Below are 17,148 nucleotides of genomic sequence, written 5' to 3' on the forward strand. Positions count from 1 at the left end.
ACAATATGCAACCACAATGATGAGCAGCTTCCTCATCTGTTAAAATACAGGTGAGGAGACAACAGGGCCAAAATGGCTACTACTGGACCCTGAGCTTGAGGGGCCCTGAGTATGTACTCTAACAGCAGCAAGACCAGGGAGGATTTATGGTGGATGGGGATGTGGCTCTGCACGTGGGGCTGAAAGCCATTGTAGTAGCAGGCATCTCAGACATCACCCACCAAAGTCCCACCCTCCTCCGCATAGAAGATGGGCTACACCCATCAACCTCGAGTCTTTCTTCAACCCCTTAGAGGTTCAGTTCACTTCTCTCTATAATGGGGGTGATAAGACTTCCTGCACAAACACTAATGTACTTTGTACACCATCATATTATAAAATATAAAAGTATTATTGTTTCATTCTTTTCATTTTCCAGATCAACTAATGCTCCTAATACCTAATCTCACATATTACCATAGTAGAAATGATGATGACGATAGTAGTAAATACTTATAAAGTGCTGCTTACTATGGGCCAGGCACCTATCAATGTGTGTAAACATATACATATACTCAGTTAATCCACCTAATCTTTTTGCTGTTATTTTTTTTTAGGTCATGGTGTAATACTTACTTGGCTACAATCAAGAAAGAGAGAGACGTACAACTGAACTCAAAAAGCAATCAGTACTGTGGTAGACTGATGCGCTTGAGGCACTGTGGCAGACATTATGAGGTTCTGAGCTTATCCCTTTCCCAAATGAAGATTTCGTCAGATTTCTAGAAGAGGAGAGCAGCAAGACAAATACTTACCTGTCCTTCTGAATTGCTCCCCCAGGCATATACATCTCCAGTTGACGCCAAAGCAAGTGTGTGCTCAGCTCCAACTGCCACATCTTCGATGACCACCCCAGCCAGGACAGGGATTTGCTGTGGCCGATTGTGATTACGAGCACGCCCCTCTGGTAAGCCTATCAAGCGATCTGAAAACAAACGAAACAACAAGAGGAAATTTATGGATGGCACACCATAGTCCTTTTATGTTTTTTAATGAATTATTTCATTTTTATGGTGGAATGGCAATGACATATATAACTCATTGAGGCCAAAGCAGCTATTCTAGTAAGGTATACTGAATACTAAGTAAATACAAGTTTAGAACTATTTCTTTGTAAAATATCACAGTCTTCTTATTCATAAAAATAAAATTAAATTTAAAACTAGTAGCTTATTTCAAACCAACAGACACTCCAGTGTCCCCATATTTGAGAGGACTGGTACATAATTAACAAAAGCCCCAAAGTTCTTGCATTCTAAGAAAACACGTTGCCCCAACTAGTGTGGCTTGCCTGCAAATCAAAAGGTCACCAGTTTTGATTCCTGGTCAAGGTACCTACCAGGGTTGTGGGCCAGGTCCCTGATTAGGGGCATGCAAGAGGCAACCTATTGATGTTTCTCTTGCACATCAATGTTTTGATCCCCCTCTCTCCCCCTCCCTTCCCCTCTCTCAAAAAAATAAAATAAAATAAAATCTTAAAAAAAAAAGAAAACATGTCATTCAACCTGTCTTGTCCTCAAACTTCCAGTCAACCTCTCCCCTTAGCCTTACTGCCACACTTCTAGAACACGCAGGTCAGACCCTGTTTCTCCATGACCTCTAGGCCTGTCTGGCTTGGGTACCATCTACAACCTAACTACCACTCTCACCACTGTACGGAAAGTGTACCCTCAAAAGCATTAAGTAACTTCTAACTGCCTACTACAGCAGCCTCTTCTCAGGCTCCAGCCCAAAGAGCCCCACAAAACCTTCTGATAACATGGCCTCAGCTCCTTCTGCCCCTCAAGATTTGAACCCTGAGCCTATGAACTCCCAAGGCTGAACCCCCAGTCCCTGAAGGATAGGGAGTGAGGCAGGATCCAGAGGCACTCTGGCGGTCAAGGTGGTGCTCGTGGCAGCACAGTGAAGGCAGCGGACTGAAGGGGAAAGGACTTGCCCTTCTTTTAGCAAGAGTGAAGGCACTGGCATGAGGGGCCATCCGTGAGGAGTGTCTTTATGACCAAGTGCACAGAGAGGAGCAGAAAAGTAGCTAGTGAATGAAGGTCACAGTACCCACTCATCACCCAGAACAAAAAAGTGACTCCATTTAGAGCATTTCCTATAAAACTGGGAGGTAAATGTTTCTATAATACACACAGTATGCACAGAAAACAAGCAATGTAATGCCTGGAAATGCCTTACCTTGACCAAATGTATACACATGACCATCTTTGGTCAATGCAACAGAAAACTGAGTTCCACAAGCAACCTTTTTAATCCCAATTCCACAAAGAACATCAACTTTCTGCAAAATAAAAGTGAAAGATACACTTTAAAAAGGAAAAAAAAAGAACTCTTGAATTTGCCTACTGGCACGTATAAACTCAAGAATTATCTTCCAATAAAAATATTAACAGTTAATTACCTGTTTCCACCAAAACCCACAGTCCTAAATGTTATTTTCCCATATTGTTCTGCAAACTGGAAGAATTACGGGAAGGAAGTGTGCGGGGGCATTTGGCAAAATCCCCAGGATCCCAAGTGAAGTGGAAGCATTCCTCTGGATAACAGAAACCAGAGAAAAATCTGTGGCCTTTAAAAGACTACTGAAGGACCATGCAAGCCATGGGATGTTCCTAATCAGACTTTTTCTGCCTTCAGAAGTGACAATAACTGCTTTATATGTTCCCCGGAGAGGAACCTCCTGGTTTTGTGAATCCTTAGGTAAGTCCTAACTTTCAAGATGTCACAGACTATATATGATGGTGCATCTGGAGTTGAACATAAATTGAGTATTTGTAAATCATGCTATTTGTTAAATGTTAGGGAAATCCACATAAAAGAATTATATAAGAGGTCTTCTACAGAGCAAATAAACCATGTATAATGTGAATAAGACCTTCTAATTTGTTTATACACTCAAATTTTCTTTCTATTACTTTATGTTTTTTATTGATTATATTGTTACAACAGTTCCAATTTTCTCCCCTTTGCTCCCCTCCACCCAGCATCTCCCTCCCCCAGCAATCTCCCCCCAAGTCCATACCCCCGGTTCGTAAAAAATAACTACCCCCCCTCCCCCAAATATTAGGACCCTTTGTAATCTTGTAAAGGACAATGGGCGAAGGTCTCAAGCTCCTCTAGCTGCTTCAAGCTGGACATGGTCGTCGTCCTACCTACCCTTGGGTCCAGAAAACCCTAATAAGAGTGGGGGTGTGGAGGGGAGGGTCTTTCTATTATTTTTTAAACAGAGGTGCATAACTGTATAATTCAGTGGTAATGCTAAACTGAAATGGCAGCTGTTAAGATTGTTCATGGTTCCCTCCATAGACTACCTGGAGATACGTTTATACTGTTTCTTCTTTACATGGAATGTGGTCCCTACAGTGTTCAGCCTGTGTACACACATAGACACATCCTTGCAGAATTTTTACATCCAGTTTAGCTATTAATGGCTTATTTAAAATAAAGACCTAGAATGCAGAACGTTTAAAAGTAAGCAACAGAAGCTTCTACACATTATTATGAACTACCAAAAATGTTAAATTTAAATTACTTCCAACTATGAAAGGGTGAAACGGGAAAGCTTGTATGTACAAACCATGGGTATGGACTTGGGGGGGGATTGCTGGGGGAGGGAGATGCTGGGTGGAGGGGAGTAAAGGGGAGAAAATTGGAACTATTGTAACAATATAATCAATAAAATACATTAAAAAGAAAAAAGAAAAAAGAAAAAAAAATTACTTCCAACTAAAAAGAGGTATTGATTGACATAGACAAAAACTATGTAGTCTGAAACTCTAGGTTAAAGATAACACTGACCTGAGGTGAGGATTTTGCAGTGGAATTTCCTAAACCTAGTTTTCCATAGTCACCATCTCCAAAAGCCCACACCATGGAGCCATCTGCTGATACCGCCAAAGTGTGGTTTAAGCCACAAGCCACCTGGAGAAATAAAAGGCTGTTCAGTAAAGCAAATCATAATACCTAAAACACATACCTGTTTCTGGGCACCTTTCTTCACTTTAGTGGAAAACTTGGCTATGTTTTCAAAGATTTTTATTGATTCCAGGGCCTTCTACATATGCTTTAAAAAATGTGTTAACAAGAAATAATTCCTAATGTTCACAAACAAAAGAATAACTTTTCTCTTTAAAGTGAAACCTTTCAAATATGAATAACTCATAATCAAAGAGCACAAAAGACAGAAGAAAACCACATATGACTCAAAATACTCATTCATATCAGAGAAGTCTAAGGAATAATACAGAAAAAGATAAAAATATCTTATCTCCTTATTAAGAGAAAGCCTCAATGTATATAGGGCAGGGACAATTATTGTTTAAGAGCAGTAGCTATCAGTGATACTGCAATTCAGCCATCTACTTCCAGCCTACTGGATAGGAGTCACAAAAATCTGTACTGCTAAAGGTTTTTAATCAAGTTGTATTAGAACCTTTATGGAGGGGGCTTTAAAATATGCATATCCTGAATTAATGTGGAATCAAATATGACAAAGAAACATATGACAAACAAACTTAAATTGACTTGAAATGTGAATTTTCACACAGGGAAAAATCATGAAAAACTATCAATTAAGCCAAGCAAAATGTACATGAAGTTAAATATAATTGGTGACTCCTTTCTTCCTGAAAGGACAGTGTCTAAGAGCTCACAGAGGACATGAGAAACTATACTCAGACAGAACATATCCTTGACTTATTCCGTGCCTGTCCAATCTGATACCCCTCCAGTGCAGTCACTCTCTCTGGAAGTTTTTTATTAGAGGTGTTTCCAAGACCCAGACGACCGTAGTCACCATTCCCAAAGGTAAACAGTTTGCCATCTGAAGTCACCACTGCTGAATGCTTGAAGCCACAAGACATCTACAGACAGAACCAAGGAGAAAAAAATTTCTTAAGAGAGGATACTGAGAAAAAAAAGAAATCAGTCATTCTTGATTATTAGTAAAGTAATAAACATCACTGACAAATTGGGATCTTCAAGACCAGTATGTTCTATCTGCTCAAATGGCCCTCCTGCTCGCCTCAGCCTGGTCCACCTCCTCACTCTCAGGAAGACCAAGATAAACAGCATACCTTGGAAGAACTGTTGCTATTCTTCATGTGTGTACAGATGAGCTAGACTACATGAAATAATAAATAGGGAAATTCCCTGTAAACTGAAAGGTGCTATGCAATTTTACAGTATTATATTAGATCACTAATTGATTTTCCAGAAAATGTATATGAACTCAGCCTTTGTAACAATAATAGGTTGAAAGCAAAGCTTTCCATTTATCAATGTATTAAGAACTCTGTGGCAAGAGCTAAACCTCATAGTGTTTCTTCCAAAGACCTGCAGCAGCACCCTAACCTGGGCCAAGCAGCTGGCTCAGGAAAAAGGAGTCCATTCTAATATCAGAGCCCATTCAAACTTCTGACAAGCTCAAGAATGAATCTAAACAACCAAAAGCAGTTGATCTCTTATAATGATTGTGTAGTATATTTTTACTATTACTTCCCATTACCTAATCTGACAACTAGTATGTTTACATTTAAAGCCAAACTTATCCATCTCCTGCCTGACCTGCACCACTTCTTCTCCTTGTAAGGCCTCAATCTGCCTGGGTCGCCGCTGCCTGTCGCTGTTCCCATGGCCGAGTTTGCCGTAATCACCATCTCCCCAGCTAAAGACCTCACCACTCTCAGTCAGGGCCATTGAATGCCCATCAGAACCACATGAAGTCACCAGCTGAGTCACCACAAAGCCTGGAACAGAGCAAAAACCCAGTAAGAGTCCCTGTATGTTAAAACTCCCCTCTTTACTTGCAGCTGCTAAAGAATATTCTTAGAATCAAAATATACCAAAATAGTACTACAGAAATAAAAGCAATTTCTTAATTTTAAATCAAATTTGCAGACACAGCCTAGTAAATCTGGAGCAGTCACATAAAATAATGTGTCAAGAAAGAGGAATTACAGGAGCAGTTATAGTCATTTAAGGACTATGTTCCAGCTACTCCTATAAATGCTTTACATCAATTATCTCATTTTCTATTTGCATTTAGAACCTGAGCCAGATATTATTGCCACCACTTTTATAACTGGGGAAACAGAGTCACAAAGAATTCTAGTAACTTGTGCAAGGCCCCAGAGGCAGGATGCAGTAGAACCAGAAAGGTACCCAACCAGCCTCCCATCCTCACTACTGTTCTCATCACACTTTGATCTCAAGGAAGAGAACTCAGAACTACGCAGCAATTGGTTCTGAACTCCTTGTTACTTGTATGTTTTTGCTTTAAAAGCCCTCTTTACTCTTTTTGTAGGCTTCAGAGTCAGTAAAAGTTAATGAAAAAAACAAGCCTCTCCTGCAGTGACTTCTCCAGAGGTATTCTTTCTCCAAGTCACAGAGAACTCTGACAGAGATGCCCTTTAAAGTCTTCAGTACATAGCCATATAAACTGATTTTTAATTTAAATGAAGCACATGCATAATTGCTACTGCTATTAATTACTGCCTAGTTACAGTTTTGCAATTTTAAAGGATTTTATATTCTTCAGTGGCCTTAAAACAGTTATACCATTGAATTTTAGCATTGCTAAGTAACTTGCAAAATAATGTTTAAAATATGAAAATTAAGGTTGTACATGCCTAAACAAGAATTGCATATAAGTGAAAGCTCCATATGATTATCTAGCAAAGGTTTGGGATGAGTTCTAACATAAGCAAACATTCCTATAGTTAAGCCATAATTTCTGACCAGCTTGTAATTGAGGATAATTTTACCTTGTAAGGCTGAAATAACTGTCAGCACATGAAGGTCATCTGAATTTCCTTGTCCTAATCTGCCATAACTTCCTTCCCCACAAGCCAACACTGTGCCATTGGCCTGGATGACAAAGGTACAATTCTGACCACATATTACCTAGTATAAAAACACACAACTAAATATGTAATCCTTTATTATATTGCTTTACCATGTAAACATTAAAACTGATTCCATGTATACCTAAGAGACCTGCATCAATTTTTATCTTTTCACTATAGGGGAATGATTAACATGACTACAGGGTTTCTCCAAGCGCTTGCCTACTATAAACCTGCTTCTTTTACTAAGGGATATATGAGGCTCATTTGACTAGTGAAGGCAGTTTGAACCATGTTATCTACAAGGATTTCAGCTAACTGTGCAGAGTTCAAATAATAACATTAACAACAAAATTGATAAAAGAAGAGAGAGGAAGGGTGATGGGTAGCTTTAAAGACTGGGCTAGAGGTTAGCAAGAGGCAGAAACTGGATGGGATGTATATGAGAAAGAACACTGGGTTTTGGGACTGTATGAGGTGGAAAAGAAAAAGCAGTTATCTCAAGGAGAGTTTGGGAAATAACAGCACACAATTATTAGAAGAGGGGAGAGGTGTCAATAAAGTCTGGCTAAAGACCCAGTAAGTCTATGGCCAAAAAGAGAGAATCATTAATTAGGATTGCCTTCTATAAATATATACTGGTCAGGCCTAACGCAACAAGTTGTTAATTCACTACATACAAAAACAAGAAAAATCTAGAAAATAGCAAAACTTAAGTCTGACAAAAGTCCTAGAAAGCTCTTATTTGGAAGCTATAATATTATGACCTTTTTTAGTGATTCCTTACAACAGACTATGAAATGAACAAACTTTATCCCAATCCCACAGTAAGCTACTGACAGCTGATAGCTAGGAATCAGAATTATCAGTTCCCAAGGCTCTTTTCCATTTCTTTACCCTGTAAGTTACCTGCTGGGCCTGTGAGAATGAGGGAGCTGCTGCAGGTACCATTACATTTCTTCCAGCTTCTGCCAGCTGTCCATGCCTGCCAGCACCCCACAGGTAGACATCACATTTACCTCCCAGGTGCCAGTCCTAGAAGAACACAATTATCTCACAATCAGATTCATCCATTCATTCAAACAAGCATGTACTGGGTACCACATGTGTGCCAGCCTCTGTGGGAGACACCAGGGCACAAACACACAGGCATTTAGAAAGAGAAGATTTACTGAGAAAAACCATATAGTTATCTTCATCTTTACTGACCTCAGGTCTGGAAGTTGCCCAAGACATAATTTGTTCATCCATGCCATTAATCCATTTACTGTTATCCTGCAAGACAGGGCAAACATCAGGATCACCTTGCTTAATCAAGATTTATCTCTTCTTAACCAATAATGAAGTCTTCTTTCCAAAAATGAACTTGGTAATATTATGAGAAATGAAGAGCAGTTCTATAATCATGTCAAACTTGATTTTATGCATTGTTAGTATTTCCCTTAATTACAAACGTTTTTAGTATCAGCTACATCACTACCACAATCACCTTGGAAATTCAAAGCTAACTTCTGAGTACCCAATGGTACAAAGTCATGTGCAGGAGCCACTGACCCTGTGAACTTGCTCTATAGCTTTGGGAAGGTCACTTCATCTTTCTGGGCTTCAGTTTTCTCATCTACAAAATGACAGATTTGGGACGAATGGGCAGCTCAGAAGGATATTTCCTAATTAGAATATTCTATATTTAGATAATTTTCCTCAATTTGTGTTTAAAATTATAGCTATATTTATATGTATATTCAAATGTTTGTATATATAAACCTTAACTAAGGGGTTGTTAAATCAAGAGATGGCCTATGTTGTCTACACACCAAAGTTTCTATAGCTAGATGCTTTCAGATATAATCAGAATGATCTTTCATAATTTTTATTTTACAGTGATTAAAAACATGATTAAAATAATTTAGAATCCACATGTGGAATAAATCTCACAAGATGACCAGAAAAAGATGTTAAAATATATGCAGGATGCAGCAAAATAAGTTTACAGTTGTGAGTTCACAAAACACAAAATTTGTTCTTGTGTTATTTATTAATAATTGTACTATTTTCCATACAAACTATAAACCTACTATTTGCCCATACTATAAAAATAAATATATACTAACAAGGCACTTATGAACTGGAAAAAAAAAAAAGGAAAAACATGGGACTATGTCATTGAGAGTCATAGTTCTCATACAATCAAATCCCTGTTACCACATAGGCCTGTCAACATATCAAAAGTGACTATCTGAAAGCAAGATATTTTAAATTTATCTAAGAGTATGCCTCTAGTGATTCAAGCTAGCAAATACTGAGGGTCTGCTGCTTGCTTAACACCTGTGATACTGATATAATCTCAGATGCAAATAATAGCAGTTCATATTACACTTACCATTAGGAATACAAGTTCATCCTCTGGAACAGGCTCTAGATCAGGAACAGTAAAAGATTCTGGAAACTGTGCTCCATTGGTCAGGGCTTCAGCAGCTTTTATGGTGGTTGAGAAACATTCTAACCAGGCCCACTCATTCGGATTCCAGGAAGCAGGGTCAGGGATGCAGGTCTGGTGGTGTGGTGGCACTGGAGGGTTACACAACAGCTGGTCCAGATGAAGTCCCACAGCAAGGGAAGCCAGACACTGCATATAGGGGCTGTGAACAAGCTGGTCTCCACAAACCACATGAGGCTAAGAGAAAATGCAAGGACATTATGTTGAAGAGCCTATGCCAAATATTCTAAATTAACCTACTGTAATCTGAAAGCCTATAACTTATTTTTTAAGTTTATTGTTTCATAAGCTTTTCACTTGGGAATAATTTTAGATATTCAGAGAGTTTCAGAGACAGTACAGAGAATTCCTATGAACACTTCACCCAACTTCCTCTAATGTTAACATCTTACATAGCCATGGTGCATTTATCAAAACTAAGAAATAAACATTGGCATAATATTAACTAAACAACACAACTTTATTTGGTTTTCCCACTAATCATCAATGCTCCTTTTCTGCTCCAGAGTACAATTCAGGATATATCATTGTATTTAATATACTGTCATTAGTTTTTCAGGTAACGACTGAACCATGAAGACCTGCTCCCTCTCACAATACCTCCTTTACCAAGAAAACTCTGGTAGCCATCAAAGGGAAATTCTTTCATGGCTATTCCTAGTCATAGTACAGTTAACTCTGTGAGAGACTAAGTGATTTAGAACAGAAAACCTGGGCAAATGCATCAGTGAAATAATATTAATGTAGCTTGGCAAAAAACAAAAAACAAACAAAAAGCACAAAACACAAAGAGCTCTACCCAGGGGGCAGCACGCTATGACTAGTAAGGCCTGGAAAACAGGCTACACGGGATCAAATTCCACATTTCCTCACTCTAGTATTTAATGACCTGCTTAGTTCAACCTTAGTTCCATACAACTTTCCAAAAGGATTCGCCTGACAAGGAGAGGATGTTCACTCAGACACGCAAATGCATGCCCATCTCCCAACTTATTCTCCCAACTTTGGGATGGCAAAGCCACATAATGCCCTGGCTGGTGTGGCTCAGTGGACTGAATGCTGATCTGCCAGTTCAATTCCCAGTCAGGGCACATGCCTGGGGCCAGGTCCTCAGTTGGGGGGCTTGGAGAGGCAACCGATAGATGTTTCTCTCGCACATCAATGTTTCTCTCCCTCCCTTCCTTCCCCTCTCTCTAAAATAAACAAATAAAATCTAAAAAATTTATTTAAAAATAGATATATGGGTCAAAAAAGGGAAGATGATATTCTGAGGCACAGGTATTTTAAGAAGTTTTCGAGTGAATAAATAATCTGAAGAATGATATAAACACTACACAAATTTGAGGGTTACTTTTAAACTTTACTCCCGCTTAAATAAAGTAGAAATAGACTTAGAATTACTGAACAACTGTTTTAGACATTACTTAGCTAGCTTCATTCGATTCTGCTCAAACAGCCCCACATACTTTCCTCAAACCTCATGCTCTTAAGGGATAAATTCACAGCTGTACTTCAAATTTCAAAGCATCAGGAATCTGTAGATCGATCACCTTTTCATAGGCATACTGCTCCTGAAGCATCATGGGTAGCCGCTCCAGAAATGCTCTCATGCAGGGAGCCATGTTTAATCCCAGGACACCCTGTTGTTTCAGTGCAGTCCTACACGTTGCTAAAACATGATTGGCAGCAACCCATTCTGCCGTACAATTCACGACCAAAACATCCTGATGGAAAATAAATCATGCCACATGATTTGTTTAAATAAAAGAGAAAAGAGAAAATTCTATCACCATTCATAACTGAGAAAATTCATTCCAGTAATTGTATTAAACATGTTTGCTTTTTTTATTTTATTTTTTATTTTGGTTTTTCAATTACAGTTGTCCCCTTTTCCCCTAATTTCTCTCCCCCACCCAACCCACCCCCTCTCCCGCAATCATATCCCTCCCCGTTGTCCATGTCCATGAGTCTTTTATACGGGTTCTTTGACTAATCCCTTCCCTTACTTAGACCCCTTCTCTCCCTCTCCCCTCCCCCCTATTGACTGCTATTCTGCTCTTTGTTCTATTTAGTTCCTTTGTGTTGTTCTTTAGTTTCCTGTATTAGGTGATATCATATGGTATTTTTCTTTCTTTGCCTGGCTTATTTCACTAAGCATAATTCTCTCTAGTTCCATCCATGTTGTTCACAGACGGGGGACTGATTTCCAAAATATATAAAGAGCTGATACGACTAAACATCAAGAAAACAAACAACCCAATTAAAAAATGGGCAAGGGACCTGAACAAACACTTCTCCGAAGAGGACATACAGAAGGTCCATAGACACATGAAAAAATGCTCAACATCATTAGCCATCAGGGAGATGCAAATAAAAACCACAATGAGATACCATTTTACACCAGTCAGAATGGCCATCATCAACAAATCAACAAACAACAAGTGCTGGCGAGGATGTGGAGAAACGGGAACCCTAGTGCACTGTTGGTGGGAATGCAGACTGGTGCAGCCACTATGGAGAACAGTATGGAATTACCTCAAAAGATTAAAAATGGAACTGCCTTTTGAACCAGCGACTCCACTACTAGGATTATACCCGAAGAATCTTGAAACACCAATTCAAAAGAACTTATGCACCCCTACATTCACAGCAGCACTGTTTACAATAGCTAAGTGCTGGAAACAACCTAAGTGCCCATCTGTAGATGAGTGGATCAAAAAACTGTGGTACATTTACACAATGGAATACTATGCAGCAGAAAGAAAGAAGGAACTCCTGCCATTTGCAACATGTTTGCTTTTTGAACATTTTATGCTGTATTTTTAATCCCTATGAACTTCAAAATGCTCATTTTTTTCTAAGTAAAAACAAGTGAATAAGAAATAACCATAAAATTTGTGCATTAGCTAATTCTTCTTAAAGAGATAACAGAAATTATTTGTTATCACACAGGACTTGTAGGACAAGTATCTAGTGTACTTTAAAAGCCTGATATACTACAAGGTATGAACTAAAGAAAGTAGCACTCTACCTGCTGACGGACATATCAGAAAAAGAAGAAACACTTCTAACGGTGGCTCTATGGTTTTTTCTACACTGGCCACTTACTACCTAGGGTCTGATTCTATATTTAACTTCAGTAGGACTATTCATGCAGGTTCACGGCTGTATTTTAATATCATTTAACCACATAAAATGTAAACCACAGCAGCACAATGGCTCTATTCATTAAAGGTATAAAAACTAATACTGTCATGTCATAGAATTATTTCACTGCAGAGGGCCAGAAGTTTTCTTACTAAAATAAATTTGGAAACCAAAATATATTGTGTATACTTGAATTAAAAATCATTGGGATGGTCCTTCTTTTCAGGGAAAGCTCTTCTGAGACAGTTTGGTGCTATCTCAAAAATGGTAGAAAGTCAAAATCCACTCTATACCTTCCAATGGAAATGAAGCAGTTCAATGATTAAACATTTCACTGACATCTAGGGTGTAGCAGAAGGAATATTAGATTACATGAGTAAATCAGGAGACCTGGATTCTAGTTTTCTTTCTGCCATTAAGTGGCTGCATTTTCTTGGGCAAGTAACAATCCCTCTGAATATCAGTTTTCTCCTCTGTAAAGTGAGATGCTTGGACTGTGTTTTCTAAGGTACCTTATAGGCTTATGCCCTATGATTCAATATAACTGCAAGTTACCTTTGATCTATTTGAACAAGCAGCAACCCCGACATCTGGAATCCATACTGTGGTCTGAATGGCTCCAGAGCCTATCACAACAGTTTGCAAGACAGAGCCATCCTAAAATGAAATGTGTTTATCAATACACATTACTTAACCTTCGTTATTATTACAATTTAAATTTATACTTCACATTCACAAAAACATTCTAAAATCTACACTTCAGCTAAATTTGGCGATGTCCATCCAACTGCACACCTACTACCCAATTTTCTAGAGCCTAAATCACTTTTAATAAGAAAAATTACAGAGTGGAGGATTCTGAAAGAATTTTCTCCAGTATTCAAGATATTACACAAAATATGTCTAGGATTGGTTGGGTTAATTTTTATTATGTAAATTGATATAAAAACATTTAAAATAAAAAGAACATCTCTTACCCTTAAAGACCAAATGTTCATGAGCCCACCTAGTCCACCAGACACCAGGGCCAACCCGTCTGAACTAAAGGCAACGGTCCGGACAGGGGTGATGTGTCCCCGTAGCTGATAAACGCACTTTGCTCCGGCTGGTTTCCTATATCCATCCTGCAATTCATTTTTATTTTTAACATATATTGAAATTAAGACAATTTTATAGAGTCAAGATTTATAATTCATTCTTGGAAATGTTATATTTCAGTGTAACACTGGGAAGGAGGCAAGGATAACTTCCAGAAGGATTAGCCTGACTGAGAAAATAAATATTAACCTGTTTTCCTTTGCTAAAGGCGAGTTTCATCTTTTCTGATATACTTCTAAGCTAGTTTCCTAACTCTTCGAACTGGCAGAAAGGACTACAGTACATTTCTAAATTCTAATTACCCCTCAGAGATAGGAAAAGTCTCACTTTCTACTTCTTAATGAGTGTTTTAATATTTAAAGTTAGCTTTATATAACTTTCATTTTTAGCACCTAACATTTGTGAATTGTACATGCTGGCTCTATACAAACAGGCTCCTCCTTTTGTGCAGATGGTTCTGTCACATGGTGTCTAATTTTGTACTTGCTCTGTAGTTTTAAAGGTGTGACAGGTAAAGCCTGTCTGAATACTCTCTAGCACAAAGAGCAAACTAGATTTACCTTTTGTGATTCCACCTTCACCTCTGTGATATCTTCCTCTCATTAGTGAGATACCTACCCATCCCTCCTCACCCCTTCCTCCCTGCCCTAAAGCTTCCTCCTCCTCCTCCTTCTAGTTATGACAGATATACCTGATATACCCAAAGATGACAAAAAGCCTATTTCTTCCAGGGCTATTTGTGTCATGAACAAAAGAAAGAGAACAGAGGTGCAAACTGGTAGTTCAGAGATGCAATTTGTTTGGCTACAGAGTGTTGTAAAGAATTTTAAGTCAGGTAGCAATGTGTGATATTGGAAGATTTTACTTAAAACATTGGAATTTTGGTTTCTATAAAAAAAATTAAGACAATTTGGTAACGAGAAATAGGCTCTCATTTCTTTAGGGTACAAATCAGCTCTGTGTGAACTGTGCTCAGTATATGAAACATGTGCCCTTCTGATTTTTTTTATCCCTCTCACACCTTCCAACTCCCAGCTTCAGCAATTTATTATTTGCCTAGATGGCCCGGTAAGCATCTATCTGAATTTGTAACCTCCGTTTAAGGTAAAGGAATTATTCTTCATAGACGGAATTCTGGTATCAGGAAGAGATACTTTGGAAGGGTGTGCTCCCATAGTGTTCCTATTTCATTGTACCAAAGATTTAATTAGGACTCGCCTATCTGTGGTATTGATTATACCTGTTACCATAAATGATCACCACTCAGTATTTATTGAATATTTTACATTAACTAGTAATATGATGTCTCTGACTTACAAAAAAGTAAGCTAACTCAGAGAGTACACAAAGCAGGACAATTATTCACATTTCCCTAATGGATCTTGTCCTTTGATAACATATATTATCTATGGTTTCAATTAAGGTCTTAAAAAAACACCAGAACATTTACCTGGCAATTTGATTCCTGGTCCCACCATCCTTCTGAAGTACCCACACTGGTCTGTGTGCTATCTTGTGGAATACACCAAACACATACTAAGCCATTCTGACAGCCACTTAAAAAAAAAAAAAAAAAAGACCACATAAAACCAAAATATGTCAACATGAAGAAGTGAAAATATTTTCAAATAATAATCAGCTAAGACCTGATAGTACTACAACATTATTTTAAAATTTATTTGTAGTAGGTATGATATGATCTTTTATAAGAAATATAACTAGGGCCCTGACTGGTATGGCTCAGTTGGTTGGGTGTCGACCTACATAGTGAAAGGTTGCCGGGGTTCAATTCCTGGTCAGTGCCCATGCCTAGGTTGCAGGTTCAGTTCCCCATTGGGGTGCGTATGAGAGACAACTAATCGATGTTTCTCTCTGGCATCGATGTTTCTCTTCCTTTCTCCCTTCCCTTCCCTCTATCTAAAAAAATAAATATTTTTTTTAAAAAGAAAGAATACAACTAGGTCTGATATTCTAACATCCCATCCAAATAAGGGGATCACATACCAAGTTTCAAATTCTTTATTTCTCTAAAGTGATTTTATGATATTACACATTTTAAGACTAATAGCTGGCAATAAACTATTTAAGACTACTAAGAAGTCACATTTAATGTATGTTATCAGTTTATACTAACATAAAATTTAAGACACACACACACTCAAATTTACAACATACGTAGCCATCAGTAAATGCAGTTTGGATCCTTTTCCTGGGAGGCTGCACCAAGCAATTCCATTTACAATAGACGGATGGCAGAGTGAATGTAGACAGTGCCAGCATCCTGAAATAGGTCCCCAGAGCTTCACATTCTCTTCTTTGGCACATGTCATAAGAATATGACCTGTTGGGTCCCACTTCATACTAACAAGAGTATCCTTAAGATGATGAAGGGAAAAAAATCATATTAATGCTTCCTTCACAAATATTTTAAATTCAATATTTATGATCTATTACTCAATTATTTGAAATCAACATTATATACAAATCAGACACTGTTACATCATTCCCAATCACTAGATCAACTTACCCTTTCATATAGTCTGCATATTATTTGCTGCAGTTTCAAAGCTCAATAAATGTTAATTAAATAGAATTCTGATTTAGAAGGAATATGTTACCCCTCATTAGCATTTTAAGAGTCATCTTTATTGACATTTAAAATCTGAAATAGAATAAACTTAAAGAAATGCACCCCTCATACCAAAATAGCAATACTTATGAGAATCTGGGGCATGTTTGTATTCATATGGTTGTCACCATTGTGTTCTGACTTCTTTTTACCTTCCTTCACAACTTCCAACTCTGGCTTCATGCATTTATGTTTCTTGCCTCAGTGGCCCTGTAAATGTCTGAACTGGCAACTTTTGTTTAAGGTGGAATTTCTCTCATTAGAGGAAGGTACTTTGAGAAGGGATGTTCCAAGGATGTTCCACTCAGTGCTTTGCTTTTACCTCTTTCTTGGCTTGATGGCTTTTTTACATAGACTTTTTCATGTATATACATGGTCTGTAGATTTTGTGTAACAATACATTATTAAATCACAAGTGACTGATGTAAAAAATGTTTAAAGAATCTAGTATCAAGGAACATTGCAGTATGAAATAAAATAAAAACAAGTAACCATCTGGTAAAGATGCTTTACCTTATGTGCATCAATCAGAACAATGCCTCCTTTTTCAAGTGGTTCCTTTGTTCCCAATAATAATTTTCCATCAAAATATCCCACTGCAAATGGTCTGTCTTCACTGAACCAAGCAATGCAAGTTACAGACACTAACATGGTAAGAACAAAATAAAAAGAGACTTATTTGTCATTGTCTGACTTAAAAGACAAAAACTTTGCAACAAATATATGCTACTGCAATTATTGCAATTGTCTAGACATCTCTGAAATGAATTTAGACAAAATGTAGGCCTAGAGCGGGGATTCCATGTAACTCAACTTAAAAAAGTGATATAAGTGAGAAGCACTACCTCACTTTAAATATATATATATATTTTAGTTTTTCAATTAGTTTA

General features: G+C 37.9%; 1 protein-coding gene across 3 annotated transcripts in view; it reads right to left on the reverse strand.

The window, feature by feature from the left end:
• Nucleotides 1-17,148, reverse strand: part of HERC1 (HECT and RLD domain containing E3 ubiquitin protein ligase family member 1) — a 182,888-nt gene that overhangs the window by 15,367 nt on the left and 150,373 nt on the right. For all 3 annotated transcript variants that reach the window (XM_090270740.1, XM_090270738.1, XM_090270739.1), the window contains exons 56-70: nt 16,772-16,902; nt 15,805-16,004; nt 15,080-15,185; nt 13,509-13,655; nt 13,087-13,188; nt 10,935-11,108; nt 9,268-9,561; nt 8,097-8,162; nt 7,797-7,922; nt 6,807-6,945; nt 5,608-5,789; nt 4,749-4,904; nt 3,841-3,963; nt 2,221-2,323; nt 795-964 (exon numbers count right to left, since the gene is read on the reverse strand). In XM_090270740.1, the coding sequence (XP_090126866.1) occupies nt 795-964; nt 2,221-2,323; nt 3,841-3,963; nt 4,749-4,904; nt 5,608-5,789; nt 6,807-6,945; nt 7,797-7,922; nt 8,097-8,162; nt 9,268-9,561; nt 10,935-11,108; nt 13,087-13,188; nt 13,509-13,655; nt 15,080-15,185; nt 15,805-16,004; nt 16,772-16,902 (2,219 nt within the window). The remainder of the gene's footprint in view (nt 1-794; nt 965-2,220; nt 2,324-3,840; nt 3,964-4,748; nt 4,905-5,607; nt 5,790-6,806; nt 6,946-7,796; nt 7,923-8,096; nt 8,163-9,267; nt 9,562-10,934; nt 11,109-13,086; nt 13,189-13,508; nt 13,656-15,079; nt 15,186-15,804; nt 16,005-16,771; nt 16,903-17,148) is intronic.

This window comes from Furipterus horrens, unplaced genomic scaffold (genome assembly GCF_987537825.1).
Source record: "Furipterus horrens unplaced genomic scaffold, mFurHor1.1.pri manual_scaffold_3, whole genome shotgun sequence".
NCBI lineage: Eukaryota > Metazoa > Chordata > Mammalia > Chiroptera > Furipteridae > Furipterus > Furipterus horrens.